Raw genomic sequence first — 19,035 nt, forward strand, 5'->3', positions numbered from 1 at the left:
TAAAGCTGGTGTGGCTAGGCATTAATAACTAATGGGTACCAGTGAGTTATAGGCTGCTGCTGTTGTAATGAAAGTGTCGTTGCAAATCAGCAGTTGTCTGAGGTTATTATTATTTATGCATAATTGATGCTGTAACCACAAGGAACATGTCTCGCCCAACAAATCCCAGCACCCTGGGAACAAAGACGATGGTGTCAACAGAAGAAAAGGTCACAGAGGAGAAAATGCCCCTGGGCTGAGATTTACATTGTGAGGGGAGGACAAGGGGAGGCTGTTATAGCCACACACACACACACATATATCTGTATACAGACTGTTACAGCAAACTAGTTACACACCAGGCAACTGATCCACTACAGCTCTACACATTTGTTGATGTTGCTATATCAGAACTGATAAGTGACACTAATATAAATACACTGGGATTTGCATGTTCCTGATATGATTCCAATACTTTAGAAACGATTTTTTTTTATTATAGAACAAATTCCTGTTCAGAACTCATGAGCAGATTTAATGCAATGAGCGTATTAACTTATTGCTTATTTAATGGAACTTTGCTTCTATACTATTGATCATTCAGTCATTTTTCACTAAAGCGCCAGACATTACACCATAACTACACTCAGTTTTTCCTAATGTCCAGAAAAAAGTTTTAGTATTATGTTTTTATATTATAATGCACTCCTTGTTGTGTTTATTTGCTGGTGAATAAACACTTCTGCAGTTTTTAACCTCTAAATTTAATGTCAACTACAATAAAACATGATAATAATAAAATAAAAAATAAAAACGAGAGAGAGATCTTTATCGGTGCACTACATGCTGCAATTGTCATAAAGCTCATCTCAACGCATGATGCCTTCCCGTGCCTGGGAAATTCAGCTTTTCATTCATCGAGTTGTAATTATAAATAAAACTGGCACTGGAGGTGATGTTACCGCCGGTAATCAAACCAAATTTTGACGTCAGCAAAGGATTACTTCTAGGTCTATCTGTTATAATAGTGTTAAAAGTCGATGAACAATGAGTTGTTTGTTTTTTCCCAGCTATATTTCGACGATAGGAAAATGTTCTTTTCTTCTAACTGTTCCCAAACACCCCACACCCCTCAGCGCCTACGTCAGGCTGGAGGGACCAATGAGAGGTTGAGACGAATCCTTGCTAGATGACATATACAGGAAGTGTAAACATTTTCCAAAGCTGTCTTAATGAACTGATTATGATCATTTATTTTTTCCTCAAAAATAGCTCATTTTTCCGGTCAGAGTTATGCAAACGTGGAATCTTGTATCCATTTCTGTTTTGCTGGGCGTTGTTGTGAGATGGGGCGTTTCGTTAAATCCATATTCAGGTAGGAAATGGTTGGAGCTAACGCTAACATGCTCCATTCAGACAATCACGTTTCCTTTGCCACGCTGCTGTTTATCCCAGGGTAGCTCCGCTGATTTCTAATGAACCTTAGACAAAGTCTCTTTTAGTGTTATCGGTTAGCAAAGTGTTGTTGTGTGTGGTTTCTTGTTGTCATTCCTTGAAGTAGTCTCTCACTCGTCAGACTTAAACCAGCTGAATGATTTTCCTCCAGGGGCGGGGAAACCACCCATGTTCGGCGACTACGAAGCCCAAAGGCACTGGCAAGAAGTGACCTACAACCTCCCTCTCCAGGAATGGTCAGCTGCATTAGTGTACTCAGGGGAACAGGGTTGACACATCCAAGCGTAATCACACAAGGAAAAGTTCTCTTTAGTATTTTCTTTTCCTGCTACTTCATACTTGTACACCATTACTATCCAGAGGAAAATATGGTTCCTAGTTTATCTGTCTGATTTAATTACTAGTTACTTCACAAATTATCTGGCTTTGGATCATTGCATGTGCATTTGTTACTTTTATTTTTACAAACCAAGTGATCAGTTGATTAACTGGGAAAATAATCAATACATTAGTCATTACTAAGCATGATTATTACTTGCAGTCCTAAACAAAATTGGTAAGTCCACCACAACAAGCTACAGCAGTAAAATGCTACTTACACATGAATCCATGAGTACCGGTAATCTAATGATACACACTATAAAACGGCATAGTAACAGTCACTGGAGCCACTTTTCTGCATCAAGTACTTTTACATTTGATATTTGAAGTACATTTTCCTGATTACACTTACACAGTTTGATGCAGGACTTACTTGTAGTAGTGGAATTTTTTTTTAGTTTGTCTGACACTAATACTGTTTCAAAATAACCATGTAACATCTGTAATCCTCCAGGTACTTCAACACCACTGACAACAACTTGAACTACTGGGGCCTTGACTACCCTCCTCTGACGGCGTACCACAGCTGGATCTGTGCTTATATGTAAGCAATTTTTTTTAACATTCCATCTCAGCTTTATTCTTTAACAGAATGTTAATTTGAGAAAAGATCAGGTTTAATATAGAATATTATGCTTTTCTATTTACTTTTATATCCTATTCTAGTATTTTATATATTGGATGGATTTTTTTTCTTCAACAATGAAACGGCAATAAAATCCAAACTTCTCTCAATTTTGACATCTGTGATTTTCTGTAGAGCCAAAATACTAAATCCTGAATGGGTGGAGCTCCACAAATCCAGAGGTTATGAAAGTTCAGCACACAAGTTATTCATGAGAGCTACAGGTACAGTAACCATGAAGAAATAAAGTGAAGAGCTTCCAGGATCCCTGCCTGTAGACAGCGTTGCACCTGCTTAGATGATACACACGTGGATGGACTGTTCATATCAAGTGTGAAAATTAGCATTTGTTTCATATAGCGTAACATGGTTCTTTGTTCTGTTTCAGTCCTGGTGGCAGATTTGTTGATATATATCCCTGCTGTGGTTTTATATTGTTTATATCTGACTGAGGGATCCTCTAAGAGAAAGGTAAGACACTGGCCTAGTATGACATCTAATAGTTTTTCAGCTAAAGACCCAAATGAGCCACATTTTCCTTTTAGTCTGGGAACCACCCTTATTAAAACAGATTACAGCAGTGGTCCTCCAAATTGGGGAATTATGATATTACATTTCCAGGAAGTTATTACATTTCAGCAGCTCTTCATAAATTTACAGAGATAATTTCTATTGTTCTGAAAATGCCTTGCATTATCAAACAGTTATTAAAACATCAGTAGCTAAAGGAGACCCTTACCAGGTTATACTAATAACCAGTGGACTCATATTGTATTCTAGTTATGTTTGCCTTCCAATAACTTACAAATGCCCCCTCTCTCCAGGTTTCCACTCTGTTCTGCTTCTTGCTGTACCCAGGACTCATTCTCATCGACTATGGCCATTTCCAGTATCCTTTAGGTAAAGGTGCATTTCTGCTGTTTATTCACTGTGATATCATTATTATAGTTTGCTTTGTTGACTTCCTATGAAATACTGACCTTCATAGTAGCAGCCATTGGCTTTAAAGCCCAGGCCTCAATAAAGTAACACATTAAGTAAGTTGTAAGTACTTTTTCTCACAGACTTTGTAGAACTTTGAGTTCAGTTAATAATAATAATAATAATAATAATAATAATAATAATAATAATAATAATACTTTATTTGTATAGCGCTTTACAACTCCATAGGAGTCCAGAGTGCTTCACAAAACAACAAATAGAAAATAAATAACCAACAACATAGCAATAAGACCAAAAACAAGAAAAATAAAAACACAACATATAAATCGAAGGCTAATGAAAGGCTTCCATATCAAATACAGGTATAAAACAGTGAGCTAAAAGACATCGACATGATGCCACTGGAGCAGCTTAAGCACAAAAAGCCTGTCTGAAAAGCTAAGTTTTTAGTTTGGACTTAAACGATGATAACTCAGTTATGGACCGTAACTCCAGGGGTAAGGAGTTCCAGAGCATGGGGCCGTATACGGCAAATGAACGATCGCCCCATTCTTTGTACTTACAAGGCAGGGACAACCAAGGGCACGTGCTCTGAAGAACGCAGCGCCCTAAGCGGAGTACGAATGGACAGCAGATCGGACAGATATATTGGAGCAAGGCCATTAATAGACTTGAAGACAAATAATAACACCTTGAAATCAATTTTGGACTGCATTGGCAGCCAGTGCAGCGAGTGAAGAACAGGGGTGATGTGGGCGTACTTGGGGGTATTTGACAGTAGACGAGCAGCAGCGTTCTGTACCAGAGATTGATTAATTCTGATATAGAGGGCATTGCACTAATCAAGATGCGAAGTTAAATACAACTGTAATTGATTTGTAAGGATTTACAATATTTTTAGCGACTTGAATTTTATTATTTACTCAGACCCTAAATGAGTGTTCTTGTAAATACCTCTGTTGAAAAAAAAAACTGTGAGCACAGCTTTTTTCATAGTTCTTAAAATGCTAATAAGCTAATATTTGTACATTTAGCTCCTCAGCAACACTACATAGGATTATTTATAACATATCAATGTTATATATGTTATATAATGTGACTTTGTCATGGGAGTGCACTTTTATTATAGATTGGATGGAAAGAAAGACATTGACTTGGGGCACAGTTATTTTATTTCATTTAAGTAGTGGTTTTGTTATTCTACAGTATGATAGAACCAACAGAACTATTAGATGCAATAAAAGAGACAGTGACGTACTGTAAAACCATAAAAACCATGGTTCACTGTGTTTCAAGCTGTTTTTATTCAGACACTATGGAAACAAGAATTAAAGAGTTCAATATATCTGAACTCAGCTGAGTCCAGATCAGCTGCTGCTTTCTAAGGTGTATATGTACACTAAACAGGTTGAAACATTTTAGTCCATCAACCTTGACAGTATCAGGTACAATGGAGTGAGCCTGGGCTTTGCCCTGTGGGGAGTTGTGGCTCTGGGTTTGGGCTGGGACACACTGGGCTCCCTGGCCTTTTGCCTGGCTCTTAACTACAAACAAATGGAGCTGTACCATGCTCTGCCCTTCTTCTGCTACCTGCTGGGGAAGTGCATCAAACTGGGTCTGACAGGGAGGGGGTGAGTGTTTTTATTTCACTGCTTCTTGTGCTTCCATTTCCTTTCTTTTACTTTTCATTGTTGCAAAGAAAACACATGACAACCTCACCCACTACCGAGGTGCATAGATAAGGAAAAACAAAGTGCAGTGATCAAAACTCTAGCAACACTTGCAGTATGTTGAACAACACACTTCATTTCTCTTTTCCTCAGTTTTTCTTTGGCAGTTGTGTCTCTTTCTTTTTTCTGTATTTCTTTCCATCCTTGCTAATGTCAAAGGTCCAGCCATAGTGTACTGATGAAGTGCTATGATCAAGGCATTAGTTGTGCCAGGAACAGAGATGGGAAACAAGAGATGCCAAGAATGTTTTTTTATTTTTTCCCTTGCTGTCTTAAAATAAAATACTGATAACACTAAAGAAAGTTTCTTTCTTGAATTAGTAATGGTAAAGTAAAGGCCAGTAAAATTGTTCTGTGAAACCGACACTCAAGGCTTTGGTTAAAAATATTGTCTCATTAAAAGTCAAAGGATAAAATCCTGATTGTTACAACGGTGTTTATATTGTTTTGTCGCTCGGGACAGAAGTGTCAACTTAGTGCTCACACCAGATATGTAATGTCAGTCTGTAATAGAGCAGTGTCCTCAGGAGAGCCACTGAATGACTGAGGTAATCAGATTGGATGCTGTTACTAGTGTGTCTGTTTATCTAGTAACAATGTACCAAGGGCATTTAGTAGCAAATGGAGAGCTGGATTAGAAGGGCCGGGGGGAAGATATGTCCAGATGACACTCTCGCCATGCCCAGGCTCCTCAGCTATGCCTGTGTGTGCAACTTAACCAGCCTCTTCACAGTTACAGCTGACAAGATATTGTGACCTACTCTGGAGATTTTCAGCTGATGCATGGCTTTCCCAGCATTCCTCAACACAAGGGCTGAATCCCAAATTTAGGTCTCACAGACAGCGTGTGCTGATTGTTAGAGAGATCCCAGCACCTACAGACATAACTGTACTCAAGCTACTTGCAAACGTCAACATTTGTATTTTTAGATATTACGGTAACAAAACTGTTAAAATTGGTTGTATATCTGACCTTCAGGCTCTGAGAGGTAAACAGTGTGTGTCTGTGTGACTCTCTTCATGTAGGCTTTTCCTGTTGGTGAGAATTGCTGTAACAGTGTTGATGACTTTTGCCCTCTGCTGGTTGCCCTTCTTGTCTGACCCCAACCAGACCTTGCAGGTGGTCAGGAGGATCTTTCCTGTGGCACGTGGTCTGTTTGAGGTACAGTAGAGTTTCATGAATGAAAACCACAACTGAGAAACTTAACCTAGGAGAACAGGAGCTTTCTAGTCACAATCTCAATATAACAACTGGGAAAAAAACAAGACTGAAATTCCAAATACTGTCATTAACATATAATAAAAATTGTGATGCATTTTGACCTAATTTGCTCAAGACATTTTTGTCTTTTGTGTTGTTAAGGGCTAACTGAGACACTGTTAGGACACTTCCCAATTAAATTCGATAAACATTAGTTCCTAGAAGTCAGTATTTTACAGAGTCAAACACAACCTAGGTGGCACACCTCATACCCGACACACAGTTCCTTACTGTCAGCATGGTGAACAACCCACTACTCTCCAGTGCTTAACCAGTCAGAAGCGGATACCCCGCAGGATCAAAGAAAACAGCCGAACCATACAGTGAATGGTCAGGAGATCGTTTTCACTCTCTGTCTGAGAACGTGCTGGGGTTCGGGATGTACAATACAGTGGGAGGATATAGATAAATATAATTTATGGCCAGGGTGTTTTCAGCACTTCATAGCACAGCCATGTTCTGGCCCTATGGACTGATGAGTGGAGCCAACTGTACACCTATATACTGTATCATATCAGAGCACATCCCAGCAACTGTTGGCTGCTAGTGCTACTTCTTTAACCAGCGTATAAGTATGTCGGAGTGTTTCATAGCACACATGCACATCTGAATGCTGTGGTCAGTCATGGCTTCTGAGGAGAAAAAAAAAGAAGATAAAGAAATGTGATAGTAATTACAAGGGAAAGTGATAGTTACTTGAAACAGTTCCAGAGTCAGCAGGGTTGAAAGCTGTCAAGGAAGAAGCAGAGGTGAAGTAACAGTGTTTCTGTGCTTGAATGTGTAACTGACAGCTCACAGGCAAAGGTTTGCAGCTCTCATTTCTGAAATCCTGTAACTCTCCTCTTATCCCGGTCCCCGAGGTGGCACCTGCCACAAGGTGTTACGGATGTGAGAAGTTTTACCAGGGGTGCAGTGGCAGTGTGGCTGCAGAAGTATTTGTTCAATGAAATGATGCAAATATAATACACAGGGTGTGAGAGACACTATACTTCCCTGTGACATCAGCATAAGAGGCTGCCGGGCCAGTCATCCTGAACTGATTGTACATATATGCAGAAGCTTAGGTCAGGGGGCAGGGGTGGTGGAGGAGAGGAGAGCTGGTGGTCCTGGTGGCTTCTGGAGCAGCTGTAAGTTAACCCACTGAGCTGCACTCTGGCATCTCATGTGGCTGTCTGCTTACAAAAATGGCTCCAAATGCTTCTCCCTGTGAAATTCCATGCTAGCTCAGAGGTGAAGGAGGCACACTGCTCTCACCCGATAGAGCCCCCCTCTTGTTCATGTGCTGCCTTCAGCACCATCTAGGAACATTCTCATAGTGCTTATTTGGAGTGAGGAGACAGAGAGAGAAGACAGAGGGATGGACAGGACGACCCAGTGCTGCTGACTAGGCTGCCATTAAGATCCACACAGCTGTGCTGTGAGCAGCTGTAGCACAGAGCAGAGAGAGAGAGCAGACCAGGGATAGTTTTTCTAGACAGGGCCACACTGAGAAACCATTCACAGTGGAATCCTAACGCTGATCTAGGTACACTGTCTCTCTGTTGTAATGTCATGGTACAACAGTGGGCCTCAAGATCATCTGATCCCTGTACAACTGCATAAGCACTTAAATCAAGGGAATCACTCAGCAACACCCTCCTCATCTGATCTCATTACTTTTAGGTTGGTATTAATACATTCTGTTTCATTCTCAAACCATAAAGATGTGATTTCTGGGTTGTTTATAAACACAGTTTGAACGGGCACAGTCTGATGTGAGAAAAGGTTATGGTCTTTTAATAGTGGATTGAACCTTTCAGTCATTTTAATCAAGCTAAAATGCCAAACTGTCTGGCTGTGAGAATGTTCTGCTTTTCTTAGTTTTATATTATTGTAAATTTTAACTCTTCCAGGTTTTGGATTAATTTGAACATGCCCTGGGGAAAATGATTTAACACAATTGTATTACATTTTATAAGTAAATATTTATAACTGGCAGATTATTCAATGATGAAAATATTGGTTAATATAAAATATTTTTGCTAAAAACTGACAGACATTTAACTACATAGAGAATTGCTCAACATTGACATTGTATATTACCATATCTTTTTCAGCTGTGCTGTGTGGTTGGTCTGTATCTGCTGGTTATGCAGAAACTACTTTTGACACTTGACCTCATGTCCCTTAGTTTACAAATAGGTCCCATGCTTTTTCTGACAGGGGAGTAAATTTATGATGTGGAGCTATGTACAAATGTCCCCCTGGAATCCCCCAGGGAATTTATATTGCCCTTTCAATGGGCAAATAATCACTAATAGCAATGCCACTTATGTGCTTTCTCTTCTAAATTCTGAATTGAGTTATCAGGTATCAAGGCACATGCTGAACTCTAACAAGTGTCTCTGTGCTTTCATTTGACACTCCTCATTTAACCTAGTGGTGTTTGTGTGTGCACACAGGATAAGGTGGCTAATATATGGTGCAGCTTGAATATCCTGATCAGGTTCAGATCCATTCTGTCCAGTGACTCTCAGCTCTACCTCAGGTAATCCCTGTAACTATCAAACAAGATGTCACTGTTTTCTGTCCTCACTTTCATTGTTTCGTTCTCTTTTCGTGACTCCTTCCCTCCTGTCTCTTGTTTTCACTCCTTTCATTTCCTGGGAACACAGGGCGTGCCAAAGGGAATGAAGACTAGTCCAGCAGGATGGAAATAAAATCATTCTTTAAGGAAGCATCTTGTAAGGAACTTCTGTCACATCTTTTTTGTAAATGCTGTGACAAGAGGTTGAACAGCTGAAGGAACTACTAAATCTTGTCTTATATACAGATACAGCAGAGTAAATCAACCTGGTATCAATATTTTCTTTTCAAAATTACAAGGACATATACAGTATGTGCTTTATTAGATGACATGGCATTGTCAAAAGAGTGACAGAAATCAATGGTGCAATCTGGGGAGAAGAGGCAGTAAACCTTGAGTGCCATACTCATGACAATGAATTCTTCTTGTGTCTCTAACCTCACAAAGCATCCTATGAACTATTTGGCTAAGTTAAGTTGACCAAAAGTTGAGAAACTGACCCATCACGGTGGCAAGAAAAAGTCCATGCAGCAGTCATATAATGGTGGAACCTGCTTAGATAACCCGGCACACTAAATTTAGGAGTCTGACGTTTGCAGCATGGACACGTTTCAGCCAGACTGCTAAGTCTAGGGATCAAGTTGGACTTCTTTGACTGTGGTGCATTTCAAACCAGTGAAAAACACTCTAGTCTTTTTGGCACAGGCAGCGGATTGCTAAATGCTCTGGGGTGGGTTACTGTGTACATAGAATGAATCAGCTGTGAAAAGTGATCCACGTCCTTCTGGACCACAAAACCCTGCCCTGCACATAACACATGCATAACGCGCTCACTTTCATGCACGCCCACATACTGGTCTTTTATTACTACTATCTACCTTTTGTCTGTTTATCCAGCTGTTTCTATCTATAGATGTTCATAAACAGCTCCCCATCACTTCTACAAATCATAGTACACACACACTGTTGCCCTCATATCTTTAACTACTGCGCTGTTTGTCCTCAGCACATTTATACACATTCCTTCTGACACAGTCTCTTCCAGTGCCCCTACCCCCAACAGGTGACAATAGAAGGGTTAAATTAATGACTGTAACCCTAAAAAGGGGCCAGCATTTGGTCAAGTCCTACATAGTTGGGGTCTCGGCAGCAGCAGGCCGTGTCTAAAAAAGAGCAAGATAGTTGTACAGTTAGACCCCGGTTCAACAAACCGTTTACATCAGGCACTGAAATCAGATCACCTAGTTCCACCAAATGAAAAGGAATCTTGTTTTGTTATTCTTGAGGGTTTTGTGATTTGGGCAAAATAGTAGACTTTCATTGAAGCCATGTCAACACAACAGACAGATGTACAAATGTAGTTAATCATACTACCTCCAAATTTATTTTATACTCTACAAGTCTTCTGCTGTATTTTTTTTTTTCTCCCACTGGGGATTTTCAGAATTTGTGTGTTTTCGACAGTGCTGATGTGAGATAATCTGAATGCTCATTTGTATTGTTGTTCCAGTTTTGGCTGCACTCTCCTGGCAGTCCTGCCTTCCTCAATCAAACTTCTGACAAAGCCCAACTTCTGGCAGTTTAAACTGGCCTTGGTGAGTGTTTGGGCCCGACTACTCCAACCTGCCCACTGTAACTAAATTCAAAACTATAGCAAGCTGAATGCAAAGACCCTCATTTTATAGAGATGAGGCCTGTTTTTCAATTGACATATCGGCTCAAATGAAATATATACCGTCATTTATTTATTCGAGACCCTTCTGCATTTCACTTTTCTATATGAGACATCATAATGTGAAGTTTATTGTGTTCATACACTAGTTTTTTTTCATTGGCCTGACAGTAAGATGTCCTATCAGGTATTATCACCCAATAACAGCAGATTATCTCATTGTCACTTTTAGGCCAATTCATCGCTGGCATTTTTCCTCTTCTCCTATCAAGTCCATGAGAAGTCAATCCTCTTGGCTGCCTTGTAAGTACAGAGAAGATAACGAACTTCTTGAGGTTTTTGTGATGGTGACACTAACAAATGTAAATGGTATTTTTTCCATCTTGTAGTAATAGCTCAAATATTCATTAATCGAGATTTAATTCTGCTCAAAGCCAGCCATTAGTGTTATCCCTACTACAAATCTCAAGTTTCTTGGACGTCTTGTGTTAATGAGTTCAACAGATGTGCACTATGGCCATTTTCCTGCTGTGCTCCCAGAGTGGCAGAGGAACAATCTAATTAAGACTTGGTTGTACACCTCTTCCGTCACACTCGGCGCTGCACAGACACAAAAGCAGCAGGCTCAGCTTCCGTTGCTGTGTGTTGGAGTGGGGTCATATTTAACAGTAAATACAACACTTGCACATGAGGCTGCTCTGCACGAAAGAACGCAGCCAATTGTCTCACCAATACGGTATATGATACAACACCCCCTCAAACGCACCCACTATTTTCCTGTGTGAAAGCAGCCCTACATGTGCATGTTTGTTGTTCATTACAATTTACTAGCATATGTATAACGTTGTAGCAGCTGTACACTGAAAGCAAAGCCTGAGACAGATTTGACAGTTAGGTATTTGGTTTCTAGATCTGGGCTCATCTATTAATCTAGATTAGGATAGATTGTTGCTTTATTATCTATTGAGTTATATCTCCCACCTGTCCTCCTGAATCAATCAGTAATGCATGTCCAGGGATTAGGAAAGAATGGCATGCAGCAGCTCGGGTAGTTGTTTGTGCAGGATCAATTATTGGGCTGTAACAGGATCGCCAAAGAGCACTGGCTGTAATTATGGGCTCAGAGACTCACGGAAATACCCCTCTCAAAGCAGACTGTACACCTAGCACCAGCACTGACAATCTGGTCCGGTTAACAATGGACCTGCTACAGACACATTTATCAGAGTAAACTTTTGGAAATTGAATAGAAGTTGGATAGTTGATATTATACACACTTGATACTGGTTCACATCCAGCTCTGATCTGTCATATCCTTAGTATGTAGTAATATTTAATGGTACTTACTGGAGTGTGTTCAGTAGTTAGTATCTATTTTTGATCTTTTCTAGGCCTGCCTGCCTCCTGCTGAGCGACCTGCCCCTGATGGTTATTTGGTTCCTGCTGGCGTCCACATTTAGGTGAGACTGTATGGAGAAAAGACCACTGTCTTATTCAAACTGGACTGCACCATCTAACTTTCACCAGCTGTTGTTAAATTCTTCCGGTAGCTCTAATTGTTGTGCCTGCGGTTTAGTATAAAGATATCTAGACATTACACAACATAGTCAGCATGCCTGTTGTCTAAGTGTACGTATGTTGTGCAGGGACAGGAGCTCATTCTGTAGCTGTCTCATACAGTCTGACTTGGACTTTCACATTATGTGCGTCCTCTGGCATTTAAAAAAATACATCTTTTGTTAGCATAATTGACTGGATGAATGCTCAACCACAGCAACTGTCACAGGACAAAATGCAGCCAGTCTGTTTAAATTAAAGAAGTATGCATTTTCAAAATGTTAAACATTTATCTGCTGAATGAGGCCTTATTATTGGAGCAAAAATTAGAGTGAGTGGTTTGTTGCAAATGGATAGGTTGTTACAAGCTGGGGTGATATGCACTTTACTATGAGTCAACTTGCTCTTGTCCATGCCCCTCTGCTAAAGTAAGATAAGCTTGGCATGAATGTGAGAGCCAGCTCTCCCCAGGGGACAGAAAGCTTGTGCAGGCCTGTTGGATAAATGCTAAAGTTTCCTTTCTCTCAACAAACATGATGAGGTACTGTTGGACAATTCTAGTATGTGTGGGGGGAATAGAAATTATTTTTTATGCATGTCTGCACAATGGAAATATATCAAATCTCCAGCTGCACATTGCATGTAAAAAGTGGAACGCACTACAGTAAAGGCTACATCTGTATGCAGTTCTTCCATATTCTATCTGGAGCAATGTGTCATGACATCAAAGACCTCAACAGAAATGCGCCATTGTTCTCGTTCCTCTGTGCAGCATGCTGCCTCTGTTTCTGAAGGACGGTCTGCTAGTGCCCTATGCTGTGACCTCACTGGCCTTCCTCTTCTTCAGCATCTATCTAATGTCTGCACTGGTGCATTGTTCAGAGGAAGACCTGAGACTGAGTGCCTACCATAAGCTGTTTTCCTGCCTACCCAAACTGGACCTGGCCTATATATTGAGATGGAAGGTCAGTATACTAATGTGAATTTTTTTTGTTTTTGTTTGCTTGTTTTTTGGTTTATGTCAGCTCCATTTTGTAGTTCAGAAAGGAGAGGTTGCAGATGCACTTGTAATTAGTTGTTAATAAAGGCTGGTAAATGTCAGAGATTATTCAATACCTTTCACACATGCATAGGTGGGAAGTAAAGTACAAATAAGTAAGCATTAATTTTTCTAACTTTGTACTTTTACTCCATACATTTTAACATGAATATCTGTACTTTGTTTCTTACATTAACTAATCAGACTCATTATATTTGGTTTCAATATATTTGAGGGGAATTGTTATTAATTTTTATTTTACATAACAGTGCCTACAATATACAACAAACGTGAAAAAACGAAAATGTTAATTTTTTTTTTTTTTTTTTTTTTTTTTTTTTTTTTTTTTTATTTGAAGTTAGAATCATACAATAGTCTTGGACATATATTAAATATGACGTGAGGTTCAACTTTTCACGTTTGTACTCTGATTACACTTCAGAGCCCATACTTTTTTACTTTCACTCGAGTGTGAATGAGTACTCTTACCAGTTTATTTTAGAGGTGTCTGTGCTTCTATTTGAGTAGCAAATGCATATACTTTTGCCACCTCTGAACACATGTTGTAGTACTGCATGTTTTCATTCATGTCCAACACAAACACACAGGGCATACATGAATAATTTTAAATGCATGTGTGTAAAATCTGCATCTGATTCTGATGGCATACGGTTTTGTGCCAGTTGTTAAGACAGTCCTGGTGACACCTCGAGTGTGTGATCTGTGTTCCTTTCAGCCCATTAATTTCAATGTTCCTGGGTCAGTTGTAGCATGCATTGCTGTCCACCACAGTGCTTTTTGATACTACCACTAGGAGTCACTAGAATCACAAACTGTCAAATCCTGCACACACACGTGCTTTGTAGGCTTGCTTCAGATTAGACAGCTGCTCAACGACTAACAGTAAACAAAGCAGAGTAATTGGACCCTGATAAGTTAAGGAGATGATGTACATTTGTAATAAAGGTGCTGATATCTGGATCTCAGGAGACCTTTAACTTTGAAAGTGGCACTAGACCTAAATTGCAACTGTGTGAGAAAATATACTCAACTGTATAAATAAGGATCATGTGCCACTGTAAGCTGTCTGGGGATGAAAGCTGCTGCCAGCCAAAGAATTATTTATCACTTATGTAAGTTTCCACAACGTCTGAAGTGACTGCACCACCAGCCCCTTAGCGACAGGGGCACCGGTAGGGTGTCACAGATTAAGAGAAGCTATCTTTTTATAGCACGTGCCATTAACACAAGTTTGCCTACATATATTTATTTACACAAGCAGCATAAATAGCGAGCCCCAATGATGGTGCTAAGGTTTCATGGGTTTGGGGTGGAGAAGGCGAGTGTGGGCATGAGATGAAGTGTTTCCTCCACTGACTGAGTTTAGTTATTAGATCACTAATGACAATTTGCAGACTCCATCCAGTGATAAAGGGCATGAAATACAATTGACAGATCTAGAAAAAGTCCCTAAGAGTACCTTGACTCTCCCCTTTCAGGTTGCTCTAGTGTCACACCTGACCATAATTATTTCACATCAGCCTGTTTTGGCTTTTTTAAAGTCTTGTATCATTACTATGAGCTTGGCGTACTGTATGATCTTACATCCCTGCTCTTATATAAATCAGCTGATAACAACGTCTGTGTTACAGTTCTACATCAGCGTCGCAGCCATGGCTGGTCTAAGCATCATGAGTGTAGTTCTGGCTCCTCCACCACATCTACCTGACTTGTTTACCGTGTTGGTGTCTACAGCTGCTTTCCTGCACTTCTTGGGAACATTCATATATTTCAACATTGTACAGTTCAGCGGACCACCAAGCAAGAGCCATAAGAAGAACCACTAAGTGGTGCCACAGGTGGAAGTTTTGAACTAAATGTGCTTCAGGAAAGGCAGTGTCACACTCTAGAGTATATCTGCTCTTAATGGCCTTTCACTGATGCCATCATGCATCATATACAAATAGCACAAGTGCTTATTAAGGCATCTTGTTGGCTAGACAATTTACAGTACTGCAGATTGCCAATTCAGAGAAGCTGTGACATCAAATGAAAGGAAAGAGTAAGCGGTATTTTTCCAGGTTGGACAAGCTGATTTTGCATAGTTATAAAATTATTCTTCCCCCATTATCGAAGGTCATAGTCACTCAGTTTAGCCTCTACTCATGAGGTATTTCTCCATTAATCACATGGCTTAATTTACATGAAATATACCTCCTTTCTTGAATTATTTTTTTTTGCATGGACCAGTTACTCTCCAAACTAAACCACTGCTGGGATGTGATGTTCCCAGCAGTGGAACATCATCACTGAAACGTCACAGGTAAATGAGCAGTGTACAAGTCACATATGAGTTCAGATAAGTTGCTGAATGGCCAGGCTAAAGGAGATGGCCACAGTAACAACACCTATTACTGTTAAGGCAGTGTTGGAGAGATGCTGATTGAATTTTGTGGTAACTTTTCAAGTCACAGTTAGTGGTAGTGTTGCACTCGATATTTTAGGGTGTTCCTATTATTTTGTCCACACTTACTACTACTACTACTACTACAGGTGATGGTGATTAAACACACATTTGATGGGTCTGTACTCAGGTCTGCTATTTATGGTTGATCATCATCATGTGCAGTTTGATCCATCATTGAAGTTATTTTGTACAAATGTACTTTTTGTGAATATAAATAAATTTTCTCAGTGACCTAAAGTCAACGTTTTATTGCCACATTGTTAAATGTTTTCATTTAAAGCAGCTTCATATAAACAGTCTACATTAAACAAGCCATTTGCTAAATCACCCCTAACAGTCTGGCAGAGACAGAGCCAATTATTGGACAGAAATTAAATCTTTCACAGCTTTTACTCAACATCATCAAATATTCATTACAAGTTCTGGATACTAGAGGGGTCCTGCACAAAAGACCTGCACATTTAAAACAAAACTAGTGACACCGAGGCCTTAAAAAGAGATGATGGAAGATGACATATCTGAACATAATGCTATAAAGATGAAATACCACAGAAAAAAGGTACAAGCAATTTCTTTCTCCAATCTCTCAGCAAGTTAATGACAGGCATAAAAAAAATCCATTACAACTATAAATGTTATCAGGTCAGTGCAGGTTGCCTGTGCATCTGAGGCTCCAGGCTGGTAGCCAATAATGGATCAGAGGGACAAACAGGACCCAAGGATCTGAGTTAACTGGTGCAACAATGGGACATGAACACCAGGGGTGAATCAGAGGAGGTGTGTACGGTGCTGGTCTGACCTTTTATAACATGTTTATATAACATAATGTCACTTTATTTAGAAAGATTTTGGGGGAAAATAGTAATTTACTACTTCCTATTTCTGAAGTGGGAGTAAGTAATAAAATACAAACAACAACTACAGTAAATCAAAGTAAACTATAAATAATTAACACCTAGGCAACTTCATCTGTTGTGATATGATTGAAAGCTGCAGAACAGCCACTGAATTGACCCTGTTGTGTTTTATCAATTATTAATCTTATTTGTTGGGCAAAAATTCCTAAAGATTGCTTGTTCCAGCTTCTCAATTGGGAGGATTTTCTGCTTCTTACTGCTTTATATCATCATCTCGTATATTTTAATGGAATATCTTTGAACTTTTGACAGTTGGTTCAACAAAACAAGCAATTTAAAGATGTCAGTTTGGGCTTTTAGTACTTGTATGGACATTTCTCAAGGCTTTATAGTCTGCAGAAGTAGCTGATTCATTGAATAAGTAAAAGATTACTTGCTAATCAAAATAAGCATTACTTGCAGTAAAAAAAAAATTAGGGAATACACTGCAGTATGTGACATATTCCCAGTCAAAGTGTAATAGAACCACAAAATATAATACCTAATGAAGCAACAAACTGCTCTCTCATATATCAATGCCAAATTTACCAATTTTAGTCTGATGGAGTATTTTTAAAAGCACTTGAATTGGAGTTCCTGGTGTTCAAAAAACCTAAATGAAGTTAAGTAACTACACAGCAGAAAGCGAACCGTTTTCATTTTCAAGCCACAGTGAAGGTAAGGCTTTTGTTACTACCGAGCCTCTGACTAATTATCTAAGATGCATGCCCTCACTTTCTTTGGCTCAGTAAGCAGATACTGTATCGTCATAGCTAAAACTGTGCTAATTAGAGAGAAAGAAAATTTCCATAAGGGACCACAGATTACTAATACATATTAGTCAAAAGAAAAGATCTTTAGTTCCTACCCAATAGCTTTGGAAGCTGGTGGTATAGGCAAGATGTGGATATGTTATAACAAGATGGGTATTAAAAGCACCATGGGTCCTCCTGTCAATCTCCAAAGAGGCTTGTATCAAAACATTAGTTTTGTCTGTAGGCGTGCTGGCTTTGTCCTTCACTTGGCCTCTAAGGGTGATAAAGTGAGAGTTACATGATCCACCTTAGGCAGAAATAGGAAATGTTGTTGTGAACACCAGCTGTTGCTTAGGTCGTCGACTTGGGCAGGGAAAGGCCTCGGCCTTCCCAGGCACTGCCAAATAAAGAGACTACTGTATTGTGTGAGACCGTTTACCCCACCCCCGCCTTTACTATTCCAAGTTGTAAAACTGCACAGGTAGGGAGGATTGTATAGTTTTAGCCATTAAGGGGATGAGGCTTGTCATCTGAAAGAACATTATTTGCACAGCGCTGCAGCATTGTGGTTAATACAGAATCAACATTCGTCAGCTGCCACACAGAGGCTCAGACAGGTAGACAAGGTCTAACGTCAGAGGATTCGCTCCTACTGTTCACACACTTCTGCAAATGAATGATGGCTTCCGAAGCATCACAGCCTCACAACTGACAGCACAGATTCCACATTTATCTCCTGCTTTATCTCCATGGGATCATACGCACAAGAGGTGAAGAGCAATTCCATTAGCTGTCAACAGCCGAGATGCCTCGCTAACAAAAACCTGGGGAGTACAGGAGAGGAAAACATGATTGTAACCCCACTGGCAGCCAGTGATATTACACACACCACTGTCACTGTCAAGACTGAATGTTCACAAAGAAGAGAGTTAACAGCTTTCCATAAATCATGGGTATCTGTTGATAAACCAAAATATATGGCAGGAGATTTCTGTCAGTCTTTAAATATTATTTGGAATCCATTTCAAATTTTAACAATTATGCTGAATTGGATTATTGTACCTTAGCCCAAAATGGATTTCAGAAAGTCATAGGAGCTAACCTTCCTCATATCACCTAAGGAGAGAAATGATAATATTAAAGGTCAACAAACATTTTCATATAAAGTAAAAGTAAAAGTGCTCCTTTCAAATATAATGGCTACTATTCAATGTAATCAAGGGAACACAAACTTTGTTTTTGACAATGCTGGGTAGCGTTTTCACCCAACCCTCAACTTTATTTGGCTATTCAGCCATACTTATAGTATTTGGTTGATATGTTAATAATTCTAATAAACCTGGACGTATACATTTTGCACCCCAAGATGAAATGCAATGACATTCAGTAAATCAGAAATCACGAAAAGCACAAAAAGGTTGCAACCCACCGTGTCGATCGAAGGCCACTGGCATCAGCTGGACCAAAACAGCCTAATATACAACTCTCCCCTTTAATTGTAGCTGTGTGTTCAAACAGAAAGCATAAAACTCCTGGTGGCTAGGTGGCATCTGTTTTTGAAGCCTCCTAGGATTGATGTGCCAGTGTGTGGGCCGGCAGCCCACGACCTGTGACACAGCCCCATCACTTTTATGACATCTTAAGGAATCTTCTTTTTAATACAGCCCATTACTGCTGACATACAAATCTTCCTGAACATGGTCCCATCTG

General features: G+C 39.7%; 1 protein-coding gene across 1 annotated transcript; it reads left to right on the plus strand.

Moving 5' to 3' along the window:
* The first annotated feature begins 1,169 nt into the window (after positions 1 to 1,169).
* On the plus strand, positions 1,170 to 15,845 carry alg6 (ALG6 alpha-1,3-glucosyltransferase). The gene is made up of 14 exons (XM_020602793.1): positions 1,170 to 1,354; positions 1,586 to 1,670; positions 2,270 to 2,359; positions 2,576 to 2,664; positions 2,829 to 2,911; positions 3,265 to 3,329; positions 4,828 to 5,013; positions 6,139 to 6,274; positions 8,815 to 8,900; positions 10,450 to 10,534; positions 10,844 to 10,914; positions 12,003 to 12,071; positions 12,941 to 13,133; positions 14,860 to 15,845. The coding sequence occupies exons 1-14, from the start codon at positions 1,273 to 1,275 to the stop codon at positions 15,052 to 15,054; spliced, it is 1,515 nt and encodes a 504-aa protein (XP_020458449.1). The 5' UTR covers positions 1,170 to 1,272; the 3' UTR covers positions 15,055 to 15,845.
* Positions 15,846 to 19,035: the final 3,190 nt, after the last annotated feature.

Source organism: Monopterus albus, unplaced genomic scaffold, assembly GCF_001952655.1.
Source record: "Monopterus albus unplaced genomic scaffold, M_albus_1.0 scaffold58.1, whole genome shotgun sequence".
In the NCBI taxonomy this organism is placed as follows: domain Eukaryota; kingdom Metazoa; phylum Chordata; class Actinopteri; order Synbranchiformes; family Synbranchidae; genus Monopterus; species Monopterus albus.

Coding starts and splice junctions, on each gene's coding strand:
- alg6 (XM_020602793.1), top strand. CDS start 1,273: ATGCAAACGTGGAATCTTGTATCCATTTCTGTTTTGCTGGGCGTTGTT. Junction 2,912..3,264: donor AGGGATCCTCTAAGAGAAAG/GTAAGACACTGG, acceptor CCCTCTCTCCAG/GTTTCCACTCTGTTCTGCTT. Junction 3,330..4,827: donor ATCGACTATGGCCATTTCCA/GTATCCTTTAGG, acceptor TGACAGTATCAG/GTACAATGGAGTGAGCCTGG.